At 43.8% G+C, this 20,232-nt stretch overlaps 1 protein-coding gene across 1 annotated transcript in view; it reads left to right on the top strand.

The window, feature by feature from the left end:
- Positions 1–20,232, top strand: part of TEX26 (testis expressed 26) — a 29,244-nt gene that overhangs the window by 1,462 nt on the left and 7,550 nt on the right. Inside the window, exons 2-4 of the mRNA XM_047073687.1 lie at positions 2,280–2,361; positions 7,535–7,700; positions 13,445–13,601. Of these exons, the coding sequence (XP_046929643.1) occupies positions 2,280–2,361; positions 7,535–7,700; positions 13,445–13,601 (405 nt within the window). The remainder of the gene's footprint in view (positions 1–2,279; positions 2,362–7,534; positions 7,701–13,444; positions 13,602–20,232) is intronic.

Genomic DNA, 20,232 nt, shown 5'->3' on the forward strand with positions numbered 1-20,232 from the left:
AAATTGAGTGCACATCTCATCATGTTGGTCATCCAGGCGGATTAGCGTTAGGGAGTGGGGGTTCCGCTCGGTCTCAGGTCCTAGAGGCAGCCAGGCATGGCCTCTCCTGCCCCCGATGCCTCCCAGAATAGGATCTTGGCGACAGAAGGCGGCCAGCACCCAGCCTGTCCTCAGAAAGAGGAAAGGCCGCAGACAGCGGCAGCCAGAGGTGTTCTGGCCTGCCCGTGTGATCAGTTGGGAGATGTTACCCCGGCGCTGTGTTGTCAGGGTGTTTGAGGTATATTTGGGCTTAACAGGAAATTGGTCTGGCCTGGGTCAGTGTTGTTTGCTTTAGGAAAAAGAGGGGGAAATGGTGCGTGGGCTCTGTGCAGAGAGGATCCTTCCTGAGCCCTGCAAGCGTCACACTCCGAAGTTCAAATCAGGTTCCATGGAGGTTTCTTTTAAGAGCCGCACTGCCTCCCAATTTCTTCCCACTTACTTGTCCATACTTGGAACTCCCTGAACAAAGAACATTTAATGCCGCAGTTGGAACAAAATGCTTCGAAGCATGAAGTGACTCCCACTAACGAGCCGGTGTCAGAGCATGACGTCATTTCTCGGAGGCGCGTGGGCTCGGGGCGCGCACACCCGCAGCGTGTGTGTAAACGGAGGCACAGAGCGTAGCCTGCGGGGCTCGGGCTTTTGTGAGATCCGGGGGAGTGGGCGGAGGGGAGTCTCAACCCGTGGGAGGGCAGTGGGAAACAGTCACGGAGGAGCGGGTCCAGCTGCCTGGCTCCCCCAAAGGGCCTGTTAAATTAGAAACAAGACCTGCCTAGGAGATGGGAGAGGAAACAGAAGTATAGAGGCAGCACGAATGAAATGTTCCGTCAGGGCCCTACAGGCCAGGCGGTGCGTATAGATTGTAAAGCTATTTGGAAACTGCAGACGTATTTGAGAAAAGCACAGCGATTGTATTCGGGATACAGGAGTGGGAAGATACACAGGCAGTTAGGTGGCTACAGGGTTCCTGCGGTGAGGCCCTAGACCCCGGACAGCAGGTTATTCAAATAGTAAAGGGGACCCTTTGGACCCAGGTTCTAGTGAGATGTAACCAGGTTAATTGCCTAGATAGGAAGAATGAGAAAATGTCGGAGTTAAATTTAAAATCTGTATTCCCAAGAAAGGTCGTGGTGCTTTGTGGACAGTGGGAGGCTGGGGCAGTCAAAGCCTGTTGCTAGCAGGTGCCTGATGGTTAATTCTCTATCCTCAGTCGTCTGGACCCAGCCGACAGCAGTTGCCATAGGCGATCCCTCCCCCACCGCCTCGTGGAAAGCCCTCCTTCCTGTGGCCCCTGATGTCCTCTGCCCTCACTGACTGCTTTTCTCAGTCTTCCCCAACCTCTTGACATTGGTGTGCCCCAGGCTTTATTTAGCCTTTGGGCTGGTCTCCTCCAGCTATGCTCCCTCTCTTGTTGAATCCACCTGCTTATGCAGATTGAAATATCACGCATGCTGCAGAATCCTGCACAGAACGCATCAGAGCTGCCCCAGATGACACTGTTCAGTGACAGACAGAAGAAAAGGACACTTTGTGTATTATGAGCCCAGTTTGGTAAAACAAGATGGTGGAAACTAAAACCCAATATGTCAACGTCCTTATATATGCATATATAAATCTCTGTATCATTGTATCAGCAGACGTAAAAGCGTGGAAAGAAACCAGCACGATTGTTAACATGGTCTGGGAGGAGGGCTGAGGAGGAGGAGGGAGCACGGGGAAGGCACCCAGAATAAAACCGGAGGTGAGCCCCTTTGTGCAAAATCATTTCGTGTGCATATAGGTTTATCTAATAGGGTTCATGAGAAGTTGGTCACTAAAGTCACAGTGGGCATCTTAAGGGGATGGAACTTCCATCGAACTTTCTGTTTTATATTTTTACGCATTGCTTAAATTCTTTTTTTTTCTCAACGTTTATTTATTTTTGAGACAGAGAGAGACAGAGCATGAACAGGGGAGGGGGAGAGAGAGAGGGAGACACAGAATCCGAAACAGGCTGCAGGCTCTGAGCGGTCAGCACAGAGCCTGACGCGGGGCTCGAACTCACGGGCCGTGAGATCATGACCTGAGCCGAGGTCGGATGCTTAACCGACTGAGCCACCCAGGCGCCCCTATTCCTTTAGACTTTAAATTACTATCCCCAATTTTTTTCTCCTGAAAAATTATTTTAATTATGAAGACGGCACATGATGGAAGTATTCAGGTTTGCCACATTTCAAACCGTTTTGTCATCCCTTTGCCAGGCGAGGCCACCTGGGATTCCTACGCGACCACAACGAGGACTGCATTCACGTCCAAGACGGGAGCGGTGCCTGCTTTAATTCGGTAGATCCCGATTTGTGTCAGGTTGATGGACTCACCTTCGTCTGTTCACCTGTGTTCTATTATTCGGAGTCCCAAACCAACAGAAAGCAGTCATCAGAGAAGGTTTAGAAAGGTGCACTCAGGTAGAACCTGTTGCGTGCACAGCGCTCCTCCAAGCACCAGACAGGCTTTCCCCCCTTCGGACCATATCCAGACCTCCTACAGGAAAACTAAGGAGAGAGACACGTGGATCCTTCATAAAGTCACTGCGGGTCAGGGCAATAGAGCCAGTGTGTAGGTTAACAGAATTGTGCTACTCAAAAACACGGATCAGGCATTGCATTCATTACCTGGTATGTAGTAGGCAATGACGATTCAGTAACTGGATGAATGAAGAATTGTTAGCGCTTGATCATCAACACTCATCTTGGAAGCTGGAAGGCCGTGACCCACTCACCCTTACCTTCACTCCTCCACTCACTGCTTCCTAAGTGGCCTTTCAGCGTCTCCCATTTCCACCTGAATTGTGCGGGGTGGGAATTTCTGTCCGCCGGCTGCCTCTTTAAACTCATTGGTGGGTGAGTGAGAGCGGGATCGGGAAAGCCTCGTTACCGTTCATTGCATCCCGGGTGGGTGGGAAACCAGCATGGAGACGCTTCACCGGCCTGTGTTTACTCTGTGAATTGTTTCCAATAAAGAGGATCCTGGCACCTTACAAGTTCAAGTTGCTGAGAAGTCAAATGGATCGTGGGCAAGACCACGGCTGAGGAGTCAGGCAGAAACGGGCTCTGACCTCCGCTCTTTGCTCTACCCCTTCTTATCTCTGCTACCTTCGGCAGGTGACAAGCTGTGGCCCAGCTTTATGGTTGGCAAAGTAGGAATAATGATTCCTGCCTCAGGTGGTGGTTCTGATGACAGAAGAAAACACTAGTACGGTGACCAGCACGGAGAAGTAACTCAAAATTTTTCATTCATTCCCACCCCCCAGGGTAATCTCTGATAGACTTTCACAAACTACAGGGCTGTAAGACTCCTCAGTGGCTATCCCACTGAGTTACATTATGTCCCCTAACTGGGAGATTTATCATCTGACGGTAATGATCATGCCAGCTTCCCAGACAGTAACAGTTGTCTGAGGAAGAAACATTTGGGATAAGAGCCAAAAAACAAATGGGTACTAATGGAGTCTAGGTCAGTGGTCTTCAAATTCGCATATTTTTAAAGTTCACAGGAAAGTTTTCATCGTAAATTAAAATAATTGAAGAAGATAAAATGTATAGCCCATCCTAGACATTGACATTTTAAGATAAAACTATTAAGTCATTAAAAAATATAGCCAATGAGTAATCTAAACACCTTAGCAAATTGATACTTTCTATGATCTTTTTAAAAAATACACCAGACAGTAGACAATTTATTTCATTCCTTTTGCTTCTTGAACTTTTATTCCTCTCCACTTCCTCCGTAGAATTTTACCCTGCTATCATATATTTTGTGTTTGAAAGCAATTTATTGATCGCCCCATTATGCTTCTTTGAAACTATTTTAGTATATTAATTGAAATTAATTTTTAAACATATTATGTGACCCTGAGTACTGAGTTATAACAATTATTTTTAGTACACGATGGCTCAAAGCAATAAATACTTTACCGGTGTTAATAGTCACTAAACACAAGAAGGAAATTTTTTGGAATTGTATCTTAACGAGATAAACGTGACTGTTCTGTTTGCAATTAGTTTACGTATCCTGTTTGAAGTGTTACTATTTTGGGAGTGAGACTGCATTCAGCATCCATTTTTTTTTTTCTGCTTCTGCTGTTTATTTTTCAATTTATAGATGCTAATGTTAACCAGTCTTGTTCACGTGAATAAGTAGCCGTGAACGAAAGGAGTTGGGTGTGGCGCTGCCATTCAAGACTTTGAACTCTCTCTGAGTTAAGTGCCAGAAATGACAAGGTGATTTTTGTTAACGATTGAGCAGCTGACAACCTGGCTGGGAACTCCTTGGAGTTTATTGAAAGCAAATGATTAGATGATATGTCTTCCAGTTACTGAGTTTTTCCCCATCTCATTTTCTAAGTATCCTGAAAGTCTATGTCTTAACAAATGGCTATTAAATCACATCAGTTACTCTTTCACATGGAAGGAACTTGTTTAATATTTTTTCCAGTTCTATTGAGGAATAATGAACACACATCACTGTATAAATTGAACCCGTGCGGCACACCACGGGTGATGGCTTGGCTTCCATACGTTGTGAAATGATCGCCACAATAGATTCAGCTAACATTCATCTTCTCCTATAGATACAAATCAAACATCCACTATGCATTTAATGAAGGAGAAAGTTCTATATGCTGAAAATTAATTGGTCTGGCCAGCCAGCCTATATTTCCGTGTATCGTTAAATATTTTACAATGTAGAATGAGACGAGGACTGGCTGGACTGGATTAAATATTTCATCGCATGTTTGGCTTAGAAAAAAACAAGACTGGAGCACCTTATTGAATGATGGAAATCTGAAGGAAAACGTGACAACATTTTTATGTGCCAGAGTTACCCAGTGCATCCTTAAAAATTTGGTAGTCTCAGAAAAGATTCCAGTTGTGTTTAAAAGAATCAGCATCACCACCCTGTCCTGCTTCCCCTGCTCAGAGATGCTTTTCTTTCTAGCTAATGACATGTCTTCGGGATTTTTTTTTTTTAAAACCTGAAAAAAAAATGTTTAAATAGGTGGGGAGAAGAACCATTCAAAGCATTCTATATTCTCTGCTCTCTCCTCAGAGGCTTCTCCCCAAAGGGACGAACGTTTTGTAATTATTAGGAAATGAGAAGCTAGACACTGCTCTTAGCCAAAGCAGGGCACAATGTACCTAAAACCAGAACACCCCCCCCCCACAGAGCATTTGCCCTGGTTAGAGCACCCCCAACCTCCACCCCTTCAGAAATCCTCGTGAGCCCAAGGTAAGGGCATGGAACTTGGATTACAAGGTGGCTTCCTTGGAACCACACCCCTCTCACTGTTGGAGGCTTAGACCCAGAGGCCTACCGAACCTCCCTAAGATCCTGCCATGACCTAGGGGAGAGAGAAAGGTGTGGGACAGAAGCACTTGGGTAGCGACGCGGGTTTGCTTTCAGGCAGAGACACGTTAAGGAAGATTACACTGGGAGGTGGAGATCTGAAAATCAATTCCTTTCAAGCCGATTGTGCTGTGTTGCCTTTGGAAAATCGTCATGCCTTTGATTACTTCATTAGGACCACAGTCCTACCTGAGCCCACCCATCCGAATAACTAGTAAACTGGTTCATCATTCAGATGTATCCCACTTCCCAGACGTTTGGTTTCTTATAGATAGTACCTGAATCTAACCCAGTCTTCTTTTTTTTTTTTTTTAATTTTTTTTTTCTTCAACGTTTTTTTTTATTTATTTTTGGGACAGAGAGAGACGGAGCATGAACGGGGGAGGGGCAGAGAGAGAGGGAGACACAGAATCGGAAACAGGCTCCAGGCTCTGAGCCATCTGCCCAGAGCCCGACGCGGGGCTCGAACTCACGGACCGCGAGATCGTGACCTGGCTGAAGTCGGACGCTTTAACCGACTGCGCCACCCAGGCGCCCCCAGTCTTCTTTTTTTAAAAAGCCAATATGAGACATTTTAGACGTACACAAAAGAACATACAACGAATCCCCAGCCAGTATCCAGCTACAATAATCAATACCCAGACAATACCTTCCACCCAGCCTTCCCACTGGATAATGTTGAAGCAAATTCCAGGCATTCTATCATTCTAATTCTAAGTATTATTCCTATGTATCTCCAAAAGATAAGGACTCTTTAAAAGTATGCTACGATATAGGGGCGCCGGGGTGGGTCAGTCGGTTAACTATCTGACTTCGGCTCAGGTCATGACCTCGTGGTCCGTGAGATCGAGCCCCGCGTCGGGCTCTGTGCCGACGGCTCGGAGCCTGGAGTCTGCTTCGGATTCTGTGTCTCCCTCTCTCTCTGCCCCTCCCCCGCTTTCTCTCTCTCTCTCTCAAAAATAAAATAAAACATTAAAAAATAATAATAAAATCATATGCTACAATACCATTGTGTCGGCTAAAAAATAATTCCTTAATATCAAATGGCCAATCAGCAATCAAATTTCCCCCTGATGTCTCACAATTAAAAAAAAAAAAAACAAGTTGGTTAGAAATTAAATTCAAATAAGTTCTACACATTGCACTTGGTTATTATGTTTTTTGCCTCGTTTAATCTATAGGTTCCTTTCTTTTTTTTTTCCGAGAATTTCATTTTTTTTTTCCTGAGAATTCTGGATTTTTCTGATTTCATCTCCACTGTGTTATTTAAAATATTCCTCTTTTTTTTTTTTTAATTTTTTTTTTCAACGTTTATTTATTTGTGGGACAGAGAGAGACAGAGCATGAATGGGGGAGGGGCAGAGAGAGAGGGAGACACAGAATCGGAAACAGGCTCCAGGCTCTGAGCCATCAGCCCAGAGCCCGACGCGGGGCTCGAACTCACGGACCGCGAGATCGTGACCTGGCTGAAGTCGGACGCTTAACCGACTGCGCCACCCAGGCGCCCCTAAAATATTCCTCTTTTTATGCATTTCCTATAATCTAATATACCAAAGACTTCATCTAATTCAAGCTGGGTATTTCGGCAAAAATATTTAATAGGTGTTGTGTATGTCCATCTAGGGAACATGATAGCTGGTGGACCCTCTTCTTGAACTGTGAGTACAAATGCTGGATGCTTGGTTTCACTACAGCCTTGCAGACCAGTGATGTCCCGTTCTTACCTACCTTCCTTTTATTAACCAGAAGGAATACATGCATAGAGAGAAACATTTCTTCAACAAGTATTTGATTACATTGAAGTGTTATTTATACAGGAGAGTACCTAGCTCTTTAAGAAGTATTTTTAATTAAAAAAATTAATGAATTTCAGATTGTTCTTTTAAATTCCATTTTAGGCCTCCAGTACTTTTGTGAAGAGCCGTCCTAAGATATGGGATTGTTTCCTTTCAAGGGAATCTGGAAATTAAATTCTTTCTGGCATCAAGTCTTCCTTGAGCCAATCTTTAAAAAAAAAAAAAATGTAATAAGGAAAATTATTTGACCTGTGCATTGCTGTGTGATTTGGCATTTAATCCCTTATTCTGATTTTCGCTATCTTTTCTTGTAGTCGAAAGGGTATCAGAAGACTAGGATATACCTATTCTCTTAGTGACCCTATTCCCAATCAGACACAGTACAACGATGAGTATGTTTGGAAATCATGTTCTAAAGAAGACTGGATCAAAACCGGGACTTCAAGAGGAGTCAGGAGCCAAATACCTCGCCCCAGTCAAGTAAGATGATATCTACATAACTGTTGAATTTAATGCTGTATCAGTACTCCATAAGAACAAGAGTTTGAATATTTCCAAAGATCCTCATCTACAGTCATGGTCCTTCTTATACTATTTTTTCCCCCACCTTCTCTCATTTATAACTCCTTCTCCCTTATCTTTCCAAGTTTTCAAAACATTTTTTAAAATTTAGGGATGTCTGGGTGGCTTAGTTGGTTGAGCGTCTGACTTTAGCTCAGGTCATGATCTTACGGTTCATGACTTCGAGCCCCGCGTCAGGCTCTGTGCTGACAGCTCAGAGCCTGGAGCCTGCTTCAGACCCTGTGTCTTCCTCTCTCTCTGCCTCTCTACTGCTTGCACTCTGTCTCTTTCTGTCTCTCAAAGATGAATAAACCTTGAAAAAAAATTGTTTTAATTAAAAAAAATGTTTTTTAATTGAAACGAAATTCACAGGGCATACCATTAACTTTTTAAAAATGAACAATTCATTGACAATACATTCATAATGTCCTGCAACTACCACCTTTATCTTATTCCAAAACATTTTCATCGTCTCAAAAGGAAACCCCCTACCCTTTAAGAAATTAATTCCTGGGGCGCCTGGGTGGTTAGGTCGGTTAAGCGTCTGGTTCTTGATTTCGGGTCAGGTCATGATCTTACAGTTCGTGAGATCAAGCCCTGTTATCAGACTCTGCGCTGGCAGTCTGGAGCCTGCTTGGGATTCTCTCTGCCCCCCGTCTCTCTCTCTCTCTCTCTCTCTCTCTCTCTCTCTGCCCCTCTCCCGCTTGTGCTCTTTCTCTCTCTTAAAATACATAAACATTAAAAACAAATAAAATTACTTCCTGTTTCCCTCTTCCCTAGCCTCTGGTAAGTAACAATCTACTTTCTATCTCTGTGGATGACGTATTCTGGATACTTTTTATTGGGAAACAGAGAACATGTGACCTTTCACATCTGGCTTCTTCATTTCGTGTAATGCTTTCAAGGTTCATCCGCGTTGTAGCATCAATCGGTACTTCATTCCTTTTTATGGTTCCCTTTTATGGTTGAATAGTATTCTATTGTATGTGTATACCACAGTTTCTTCATTCATTTAGCCATTGCTGGACATTGGGCTGTTTCTACCTTTTGCCTATTGTCAATAGTGCTATCAACTGGCACTCGCAAACATTTGTGTTTCGTATTATGCATCCTCAAACTGCCAGATCTTTTGTCATTTTGTTTACTCTGCCTATAATCCCTTCTCCTGTCCACCAAGGACATTCATACATTCACCAAGGCTCAGCTTAAAGAGAGCTATCTCTAATTCCCTTCTCCCATAGGTGGAAGTAACTGACCCTCCCTCTGTCTTCTGGGCACTGGGTACCCTTCTCCCACCATAAAAGGCAATGCTCAGTTGTAGTAAAGAGTTTCATTTATTTGGATGCCCCCCGGAATGGTACCCCCCGGGATGTATTCATTAGGTAATAAGGTGGTGGAAAGGGTAGGATTTGATGACTGAAAGAATATAAATGGCAAGGAAGGGGAAAGAATGAAGGATGATGTTTCTGGTTTTGAGTTGCATGGCTGAGTGGACACTCCTGCTGTTTACTGAGCAGGCATGGGTGAGGACCAGGTTGGGTGGGAAAGGGCATAGGGGAAATGTGAACTCGGTTGAAGACACGTTGGTTGAAAATATGTCCAATAGGCAGTTGAATGTATCGGTCTGGGGTTCGTGTGGAAGAGGTGAGCTATAGATGTAGACTTGGGAATCATCAGGACATACACACATCCCATTTAACACCCCATTTCCTCCTGGAACCCATTCATTATAATGAATTTACCTCTTAAATATTTGCCTTAAGATTTTAAAATTAATGTAAAGCAGTCAGTTACAATATTATACTGTGTATGTATACATATATACACACACAAAGCATTTGTTTTCTTTAGGTGTTATTGAAGGCTCCCAGCCAATGAGAGCTAGAGCGGTAGGTGGTCCTGGGCACTCGGAGCCAATGAGCTGTAGTGGGGGCGACTGCCCTGTACGCTTTCAACCAATGAGGTTTCACACCGGGCGTAGCCCCTCCAGCCATCAAGTCTCTTCCAATCGACCTGAATGAGGGTGTGCTGCATTATTTACTCTGCGGAGGCCTCTCTATCTGCCATTTATTTGTTTCTGTTGAACAGTTGCGACTGTGGCTCAGGACCTGAACTAGGATGAGACTGGCAAGGTGCTCCCTCTCTGCCAACAGAGAGGATCTGCCGCAAAAGCGATTGCCCTGGGAGTTAAAATACAGATTGGTGGGTTGGAGCTCCTTCAAGGAAACCGTGGTGGGAAACAGGGGCCCGATGATATATTGGCAGCAATTGTGATGCATCCGGGTGTGGGCAGTCAGGCAGAACACGGGCTGGAGGTGGGTCAGGGCTTGACTAGTGATCACAGGACCCTGCAGCCGTTTCTGTCGCTGGCCCCTTTTGCGGGCAAGGCTTGCATGTGTATAGTGATGCGTCAGAGTGACTAGTATTACGAGGATGAACGTGTGGAGCATAAAGATACGTCCGGCTGATGAAGCCCTGGGGAATCCCCAGGTTTGAGGTGCAGGTCAAAGAAAGAAGCCGTAAATGGAGACCAAGGAGCAGCCCCAGAGGAAAGCCTGAAGGAGGTGGTATCATCAATGCCTGGGAAAGAGATACAAGAGAGATCCATCACCGTGTAAAGTATCTCTGCTATCTATGGAGTGTCCCACCGGAGGTCAAGGGTGACTGCAGTTCCCATTCAGGATATTGGAAAAAACCAGTTTACCTGGGTTTAGCAATGACTGGCAGGGCAAAGACCTCAGGCAGTGGATGGTTATATGTGCCACCTTTTATTCATTCATTTAAGCAACGAATATTTCCCGAGTGCCTCATATGTCAGGCACTCTTCCAGGTCTGGGATGTAGCAGTGAAGAAAATGAGAAAAAAACCCTGTCTTCATGGAGCTTACATTTTAGTAGGGGGAGACGGACAGCTGATGATAAGTATAACACTCAGGCAAACTGTAATGCACCATAAAAGTTTAGAAAGTGATAATTCTATGGGGAAAAAATTGATCAGGGTAAGGCGGCTCCAGAGTGGAGTGGTGGGGGAAGGGTTTGCAATTTTATGTGGGGGTAATTTAGGGAGGTGTCATTTAGACGGTGACATGCAAATTGAGATTTGAGGGAGGTGAGAGAAAAAGTCATGCTGAAATCTCGGGTGAGAACCTCTCACCCTTTCAAAGGCAAAGCCTTGAGGCAGGAGCGTGGCTGATGTTCAGGAATTCAAGGCAATCCAGGCAGCTGGAGAGAAGAAGGAAGTGAGGACAGAAAACAAAGGGGAGGTGCGTTGGAAGGGGGTGAGGGGTAGATGTGTGTGGGGGGGTTGTAAATTGTGTAGAGTCCTATAGGCCATTGCAGAGTATAACTATTACTCTGAAATAAGGAGGAGCCGCTGCTGAGTTTTGAGAAGAGGGGGTCACATGATTATGCTTTAACAGGTCGCCCTGGCCAAGAGTAGACTATAAGAGAGTAAAGGTGGAAGCCGAGATACTGGCTAAGAGGCTACTGCAATAATCCAGGAGATAAACGATGATGGCTCAGACTAGGGTGTTATGTGTGATTGGAAGAACTGGTCTGCTTCTAAATATATTTCATAGGTAAATAAGGTTTCCTGATGCAAAGAATGTGGGGTGTGAAGCAAAGAGATGCACCAAGAATGACTCCAGGGATTTAGATTGAGACAGTGGCAAGGATAGAGTGGCCATTAACTGAAAGGTAGAATATTCAAGACTCAGGGGGACGCTCAGGGGTTCGGTTGTGGGAATGTGAAATTAGAAGTGTCCTAGCAAGCTTCCAACTGGAGATCGACAGAAGAAGGACGTTGGACCATAGGGATCTGTGTTGAGGGAGAGGGTCTAAGCCAAAGATAAATGGGAGTCATCCTATGTATTTGAAACAAATGAGACTGGATGAGATGATCAAGCTAGAAAAGAGAAGAGGTTCAAGGACTGAGTCTTGGGGCATTTCACTAACAAGCAGTCAGTGGAAGAAGCAGCAAAATGGACTGAGAAGGGGCAGTCAGTTGTGAAGGAGAAAGCCCAACAGAGCGTGTTGTGCTGAAAACCAAGTGAAGAAAATGAAGGAAAAAGGACTGATCACTGTCAAGGTCAAGGAAGTCGAGGATAGACTTGGTCGTTGGCATGCATGGAATGGAGTTCATGGGTTGCCTTGACAGGAGTAGTTGTGGTTAGAAGAATGCTTGATCAGTGTGAGACAGAGGGCTCCTGGGAGAACTGGCCGAGTCCAGATCTGGGGTGGGAAATGTGCAAGATGAGTCTGGAACTACATAGAAAGAAAAAAAAAAAAAAAGACTAGAGCTATATCAAAATTAAAGAGGTGCCCACAGGCTCAAAGGTAATTTGAGCTTCAATAAGGATAACATATGCAATAGATTGAGACACATCAAATATGCTTAAATCTGTGAGTTCTGTTAAAAAAAATGGGGCCACTTTAAGAGGATGATAAGAGATCAATTCATTCTTTTAGAAACTGATGGAAGGAAAACGATCAAGCTCCCCCACCCCGTGCCTTCCCTATATGAACTATGCCCCTGGTAAGCTAAATGGTAGATGAGGGAAAATGTCTCGTTATAAACATATTCTAGCTTACTGATAGACTATCACCCCCTTTCATCCATTAATCTAGGCATTGAGCATCAACAGCTGGTAACCTCACACAAAGAGAAACAACTATATGTTGTAATCCTCCTTGTCACATACCACTTGCAGTCTCGTCAGAGGGATCTATCCTGAGAGTAAGTCAGTCTCTGCCAATTGTAGGAAATACAGGGGACAGAGGAACTTGTTAAACTGCACAATGAGTATGCATTCAACAAAATCCAGAGCGTGGGAATCTCTCCACATCAAATGGCTTGGTTTCTTCAATAGATTATAAGGGAAAGAAGGGGATGGAGAGGGACCCTGAAGATTAAAAGACACGTAAAAGACAAATTTGGGGACGGTCAATGTATGTAATTATTTTGGGGGGTTTCCTGCGAAGGGAAATTGGGAAATATCTAAGTAACTAGAAGGGAAGTAGAGTGAAGGGGGCGTTTTTAAGATAAGAGAAATGAAGGCAAGCTTGGACAGCCATGTCCCCAAAGAGAGGGAGAAATGGAAGTTGCAAGAGACAAGTGAGAATTGGGGGGGGGGGGGAGGGTCACGTGCCAGAGTAGGCTAAACACAGTGGTCTCCCATCACAGCGTAATGAGTGCAGATGTGGTGACGTGCCGGGCGGTGTTTGGAGGTTCTCATCAGATGGCTTCAGTTTTCTCAAGGAAATAGGAAGCAAGGCCATGAGAGTGGGTAGATGGAAAGAGGTGCTGGAGGCTTCAAGTTTCATAATCATAAAATCTCTTTGGGGGCAAAGAGGAGAGAGCGCCTGCCCTCCCCCTCTTACAGGCTGCTTCTGAGAACTCTGCATGGGAGGCAGGGTGTCTCTTGAAGCCTGAGACTGTCTGCTCCTTGGGCATTTAAAGCCAGGTCAAGAACTCACGTGGGTCTCTCCTCTGGTCTCAGCTGGAGATTTCTGGTTGGAGGCACACTCTTTGGACTCTGCACACACTGCAGTGTGGTAAGTGGGTGTAGAGGACCCAGAAGAATATATACCCACAAACACACATAATCTTCATTCCATTAGGTGAACCTATATCGCTTTTCTTGAAAATTGTGTTTGTATTAATAGGATTTCTTTCTCTGGACGTTGCCTCAGGGCCAATCAACAGCATCAATAAAGAGCCACCTCCCTTGGAAAATCGCTGCTACAAAGGAAGAGGTTAGGAAGGCGATAGCAAATCAGTTTATTTCTAGTACTAGAAGAGACTTTGTGGACACAGCAAAAGGTAAACATGTTCATTTTCTCTCTGGTCATATGTTGTGCCCTGGAGTTGCAGTGGGGAACAGCATAGATGCAGTCTCTTTCCTTAAGGAACTCACAATACAGACACAGAAAGAGGCAATTTAGCAAACAAAAGGTCACATATGAAAAGGTGTATCATATGGGAAATTCTGGGTGCCATGGGTGCACACAGTGGGACATCTAGCCTGAAGTTGGGAAGGGGAAGCCAGGAAAGGCTTTCTGGGCCTGGAAAGCGAGGATGAAACAGCCCTGCAAAGATGAAGAGGTCAAGTTCAACATGCCATTTCCAATTATTGCTATTTTGAAAAATTAAAACTTTTATTAAACTAATGCATGCGTACATCTAAATCAAATAGTAACCTAATGGCTTATTACAAAGTAATAGCAGTTCTTTGACCCTACTCCCCATTGGTGATCAATTCAATCCTTTCAGTGGTTCTTATGTGATACTCCATATTTTAAAATAATATGCATATACCTTTATCTTTGGTTCATCAATTTTAGACCTTGTTATTGACTTCCTGTTATAGTGGTTGAGGATTTGGCTCTCCTGTAACTCTTTCTCACTCCCCTTCCATCCATTCTCTCTATAATTATATTACAAATTCTTGTTTGATTCAATTGCTAATGTTTATATTGTGATACTGATATGATATATTATGATTATGTAAACATTCATTGCTGAGCTAGGTAGTATTTTATAATTGTTTCCTTTCCTTTTTGTTTGCTTTCTTTTTTTTTTTTTTACCAGAGTTAATAATTGACTTTTTATTCATATGCTTAGTTTTCTATGGGCCTGTCACTAATTTTTGCCAAATTCTTTATCACATACATTTCAAGACTTTTTTCCAAACACACTTTCAAACACTCTATCACTTCTGTTTTTCCCAGAGATGTTCTGCTTGACACCCTTCATCATTCTCTTCTAATCCAGACTGGTTGTTGTGTAGCTTTGCTGCCCCACCTTGCACTGCGACTTCCTTTCTCATCATTCTAGGAATGACTTTGGCCTCTGCCTGCATTGAATCTTGTTTCCTCTTCCTCTTTCTTATCCCTTCTCCCTAGTTTTGCCAAAGGACATCTTTCAGTACGTTCCTAAGAAAGAGTGCACGGGAGGAAGTTTTTTGAGTGCATTCTGCCCTATTTGGAAATGTCCTTTTTAATTCCTTAAACTTGTCTGATAGTTTGGCTGGATATAAAATTTTAGGTTGATAATCATTTTCCCTCAGAAAGCATTCCTCCAAATATCTTCTAGCATCCAGGATTTCTTTGTACAAGACTGATGCCATTTTGATTCCTGACCCTCTCATATATATTTTTTTTCCTGGCAGCTCTTAAGATCTTTTCTTTATTCCTGACATTCTGAATTTCACAACTGTATGCATTAGTGAGAATCTTTTGTCATTGATTATATTGGACAATTAGGGGCCCTAGAAGCTAGAGTCATGTCCTTCAATTCTGGACATTGTTTCCTGCATGTCTCTTCCCACATTTCTCCCATCTCTTTTCTCTGTTCTCTTCTGGGACTCCTATTAGTTGGACTGATCCTCCAATTTTCTCATCTTTTCTCTCCTAGTATCTTTGTATTTTTGTTTTGCTAACTTGAAAATTTCTTTAGTTTTTAATCTAGCTCTTCTATTGGATTTTTAATTCACTAGCTTTCTTCTTCTCTCTGATTTTTTTATTTGAATAGTAAAATTAATAAGTTTTATTTACTGCAATATATAGAACTCTGATTATTATGGTCTATTATGGTCTGATTGTTATGATTATTTTTTAAAACAGCATTCTGTTCTTGTTTTATATATGCAGTAATTCTCTTATAAATTTTAGGATGTTTATGATACACTTAATTTTCAACATTTTCGTCTATTCCTTGCATTGTCTCTATTTTCTGAGTGTTTTAATGGTCTAATGAAAATTTGGTTTTCTGTTCATACTTACAAGAGGGCAGAGGCAGATTTACTATGATGCTAATAAAAGTTATTTTAATTCTTTGGACTCTCTTTTTAAGTGAGTGTAGGCAAAACATTAATCTCTAAGGTTCGCAAAACCTACAAGGGAGATACACAAATCTGATTGGAAACTGCATACAGAGATGGGGCTTATTAGCAGGTACTTGATTTAGGTGGTTAGGTGATAAGCTCTCTTTCTGTTGGGAAACCCCCAAATACCCATATTTATAGGTCAGTTTCTCCAGAGAGAGAAACCCTTGGCTGTTGGCCTTCTGAGAGCAGGATTGGGGAGGAAACTGGGATCTTCCTGCTTCCCATGCAACACTTACAGAGCCCTTCTTTTTCCTGTTCATCTCACTACCCCACCTTCTACTGTGCCTCATGTCCTGGAATCTCCTGAGCTTCTCTCATTCAGTTTTACACCTAATAAATTTCTGGTTAGGAAAGGATCACCAAATGACTGCATGAGGTTAAGAAGATTGTGCAGGAACTCAACCATGCTGTATACAAGCTTTCACCCAAGCTGCTTGTTTTCAGCCTGAGCCTCAGTACCTGCCTTACCCTGTTCCTGTTACAGAAGCCTATTGGGGGTCTACAGTGTGGATTAGCTCACTGATTTGTTATTCCTTTCGGCAATCACTTAGTTTTAGCTTCCTCTACTTTGCTAATTCAGTTGCCACATCTGTATTTGGTCTCCAGCTTCTAAAAATATGGTAACCTCTAATCTGCTATCATTCTGGTGAAGTTTGGGGAGGGAGGAGTCAAGTATGATATATGATAATTTTTATGAATCTAAATTGGATATTATTCCACTGCTTTATTTCACTGGCTTTGCATTGTATTTTGTTTTGATTTTGTTTTTGAGAGAGAGAGAGAGAGAGAGAGGGCACAAGTGAGTGAGGGGCAGAGAGAGAGAGAGAGAGACAGGGAGAGAGAGAAAGAGAGAAACAGGACTCACCCAAAGTGGGGCTCATGTTCACGGGAAGTGGGGCTTGTGTTCACCCAAAGTGGGGCTCGTGTTCACCCGAAGCAGGGCTGGAGCTCACGAGAAGGGGGGCATGAGTTCACTTGATGTGGGACTTGAACTCCCATCCAAGTACTAAACAGGCCCGACCCTGCTTAGCTTCCGAGATCAGATGAGATCGGGCGCGTTCAGGGTGGTAGGGACTTGAACTCATGAACCGTGAGATCATGACCTGCGCTGAAGTCAGATGCCTAACCCACTGAGCCACCCAGGCTCCCTGCATTGCACTTGGAATGAAATCCAAGTTTCAGTTTCTTCTCTTTGCTCACAAGGTCCTGCAAGACTGCCATAGCCCTTGCTTACCTCCTCACTGTTCCTCCTCCCTCCATCCCCTCGTTCATCAGGCTCCAGCCACATGGGCCTTTTTAAAATTCCTATAGGATACCGTTTCTCCCCACCCCCAGCCTTCAACCAGTGCACAGGCTGTCCCCTTTGCCTGCATTGTTCTTCTCCCAGCTCTTTCTGTGATTTTACTGTGTCATTCTGTAGACTCCAGAATGTCCCCTTGCCTGTGAGACCTTTCCTTACTGTTTTAGCTGAAGAAGTGTGCCACCATATCATTTGTTGCCTTCTAGCACCTGGCATTTTGTAGTCATTTGTTTACTGATTCTTGTTTTTTGTTGTTTTTGCTTTATTCTTTCTTCCACTATTCGGCAGGTGCCCCAAAGGCCTTTATTCACTCAGAATCTGGCACGGTCGGTATAGTCTAGTCTGGGTATGGGAGGTGCTCTGTAAATATTTTTGGAATGATGGAAAAAATATACGGGAAATACACTTTTTGAAATTAGATGAGTATAGAATCAAAAGACCTCCCTACTTCAGGTAAATATTAAGGGTGATGGGAAAAGATTTGAAATGTCAGCCTTCTTAAAAGATGTCTTCGAGCTTCTAAGCAAAGGCCTTTCTGCGTGTACAAATTACCATCTCCCTATGTGTAGATAAATACCCAAGACCTGCCAAGAGTCTCTCCTAAATCTCTTAGCTCCGTCTGTTCCTCTTCCTCCAGACCCACGGCGCCCCCGGCGGCCTTGTGCCTTGCGCACACACTGCCCCCCTCCCGTGGGCCACCGGCCGCTCCCTTCTTGCAGCCTATGTCTGTCCATAAATGAAGTCCAAAGACAGGCTTCGTGTCTCTCCTGGGAGTCTTCTCTGATCCCCCACGTTTGGATTGCTGGCCCTCCCATATGTTATTATAGATCTTATTCTTATCTTTTCCACATTATTTATCACCCAATATTGTCATTCTCTCTTTTTTGTTCTGTTTCTCTAGTATTTGAAGCTTCTAAAGCGCAGGGGCCATGTCTTATCTTTGTATCTTCATCATTGTATTAAGGCCCATGAGTGAGAAGCACGAAAAGGTGCTTGTTTTCACATTGAGGCCTGGGGAACTTGGCTTCGATGAATTAGAACAGCAGACGGAGACAGCAGAACTGGTTCTTGCTTGGCTGTAGATTATGTGCATGGTCCCAGTGGTTTTGAACGTGCTGTAGATGCACGTTTGACTGGGGACTTTCTGCAAGTGCCATGCTAATCTTAAATGGGCCAGTTTCTCTCCTTGGGCTATAGGTACACTAGTGCGGCATCAACCGTTCTCAAGTGAAAAAGAAAGAGTGGGAGCTGAGCCCCTGAGGAGCAGGGATGGCTCCCCGCGAGGAGTCCAGGGCTTGGAGGTGTGGTTACCATTGGGTCACATTAGCTCTGAGTCATGGTTATCCCATCAGGGCAAACTTCAGTTCCACTACGGGGACTTCAGGCATAAGTTGGGTCCCTTGGGATCAAGAACTTCTCTTCTTGATGATACTGAAGGAACTCATTAACCTGAAATTTTGTAAAGACAATAAAAGCGTGCATTGAGAAGAACGAGGTCGATTACTGTGATAACGGCTAAGGATCAATGAAGAGTAAGACTTAATCTTTATCTTCAAAGGAACGCAGAGTAAGTCTAGGCTCTAACTTTGTCTTTTCTGGGTCTTCACGTCCAATTGCTCCACTACGCTGCTTGATCCTGGTCTACACGGACCAGCCCCTCAAAACCCTTCACAACCTGGTTTCTAACTTACCTCTCCTGATTCACCCTCAGCTACTCCCTGCCCTGCATACCTCACACTCTTGCCAGCGAGATCATACTTAATGAACACAGTGCACAACTTTTGCTGTCCTGTTGACCCATCACCGAAGCACATCCTTCGCTGTGTCTGCCATTTAACTCTTGTCTTCCTTCCCTTCCCCTAACAGAGCTCATTATACCCTCTCTGGGCTTCTATAGCACCTGTTGAAGGCTATGAGTCAGTGATTCTTAAGCCTAGGGGAAGCTTGTTTACAATGTAAGTGCCTGGGGCCCCACTTCTAGAGATTCTCAATGTCTGGGATGAGGTTCAGCAACTGTGTTTTGGAAAAAGTTTCCTAGGTAAGTGTGATGTATTATCTCCATGTGAGAACCACGGTTCCAAGTGTTACGGTTACAAGATGTCACATTCCGTATCTGTTTGTCGTGTGTACATCTTTCTAATCACGCTAGTTTGAGGTCGTGCAAGGTAGAACGATGACTAAGTTATTTTTAGCTTTGGTACGGAGCACTTCAAGGACTTCACCAAGAATTTATTTTCCTCCTATAAAGCTACTAGTGATATACAAAAACCAAGGTATAGATGGTGCTTACTAGGAACCATACCAGATGGTTTCCCAAAATATCTTCAGGGATATCCTGTTTTTAAGCCCTAGAGTTGCATCTTCTCTATAACTTTGTCTTCTCCTTGGACAGGTTATGAGGTCATTATGAGGGCCATTGAGTACCCACATCCTCTTTTCCTGACTCATCTAAATGAAGAGGCAGCACGTAGTGAAGCTTTCTCTCACTGTGCTCGTCTAGACGTAAATCATTTCTAAACAGATCATTAAAATGCTCTTGGGTGCCAGTAGATGCCATCACATATTGTTGGATGTACCTTTGAATTAAATATCCATAAAAACTACGGAAAAATGAATTCAGGACAAGACTCGAGTTTAGTTTCAATAGATCGTGGCACCATTCGGATATTGCTCAAGATGGCCATGTTAACATTCTTGTCCTGAATAAAATTGGTGGTGTGTGACGTGCCTCTGAACCACCTTGGTAGCCAGAATTAGGGATGAACTCCCTCTAAGTGAGGTAGCTTGTGCCTCCTCTGTGATCTGGTAGCGCTTGTGGAAGCTGGCGTTTAGTCAGTGCCTCGTAGGTATTTACTGATTATTTATCATCATATCATCGGTATTTGATGAATATTCGTTAGCAGAGTTATTACAACGAAATAATGGCGCCGTTGTCCGCCAGTGACAACGATGTTACCTAACCCTCCATCAGAAAGGGATGAGCTTCAGGTGGTTCTTTCCCAGGTGATGGGGATGGTATGCACTTCTAGGGTTGCCAGATTTAACAAATGAAAATACAGGATGCCCTGTTACGTTAGAATAACAGTATTGAGTAGATAAGCGAGTATTTTACAAAAATTCTTCGTTATTTATCTGAAATTCAAAGTTAACGGCGTCTTATGTCTTACATGTCAATCGTAGCCTTACCTGAGATCTCTCTCTCCACTCCCCACCCTGCCCCAGGGACGAGGCATCCCTACTGGAATGAGGGATGCCTTCTGTGTCCA

This window comes from Lynx rufus, unplaced genomic scaffold (genome assembly GCF_022079265.1).
Source record: "Lynx rufus isolate CCGP_SWC_20201006 ecotype Redwood Valley unplaced genomic scaffold, mLynRuf1.p SCAF_1, whole genome shotgun sequence".
NCBI classification, from domain to species: Eukaryota; Metazoa; Chordata; class Mammalia; order Carnivora; family Felidae; genus Lynx; species Lynx rufus.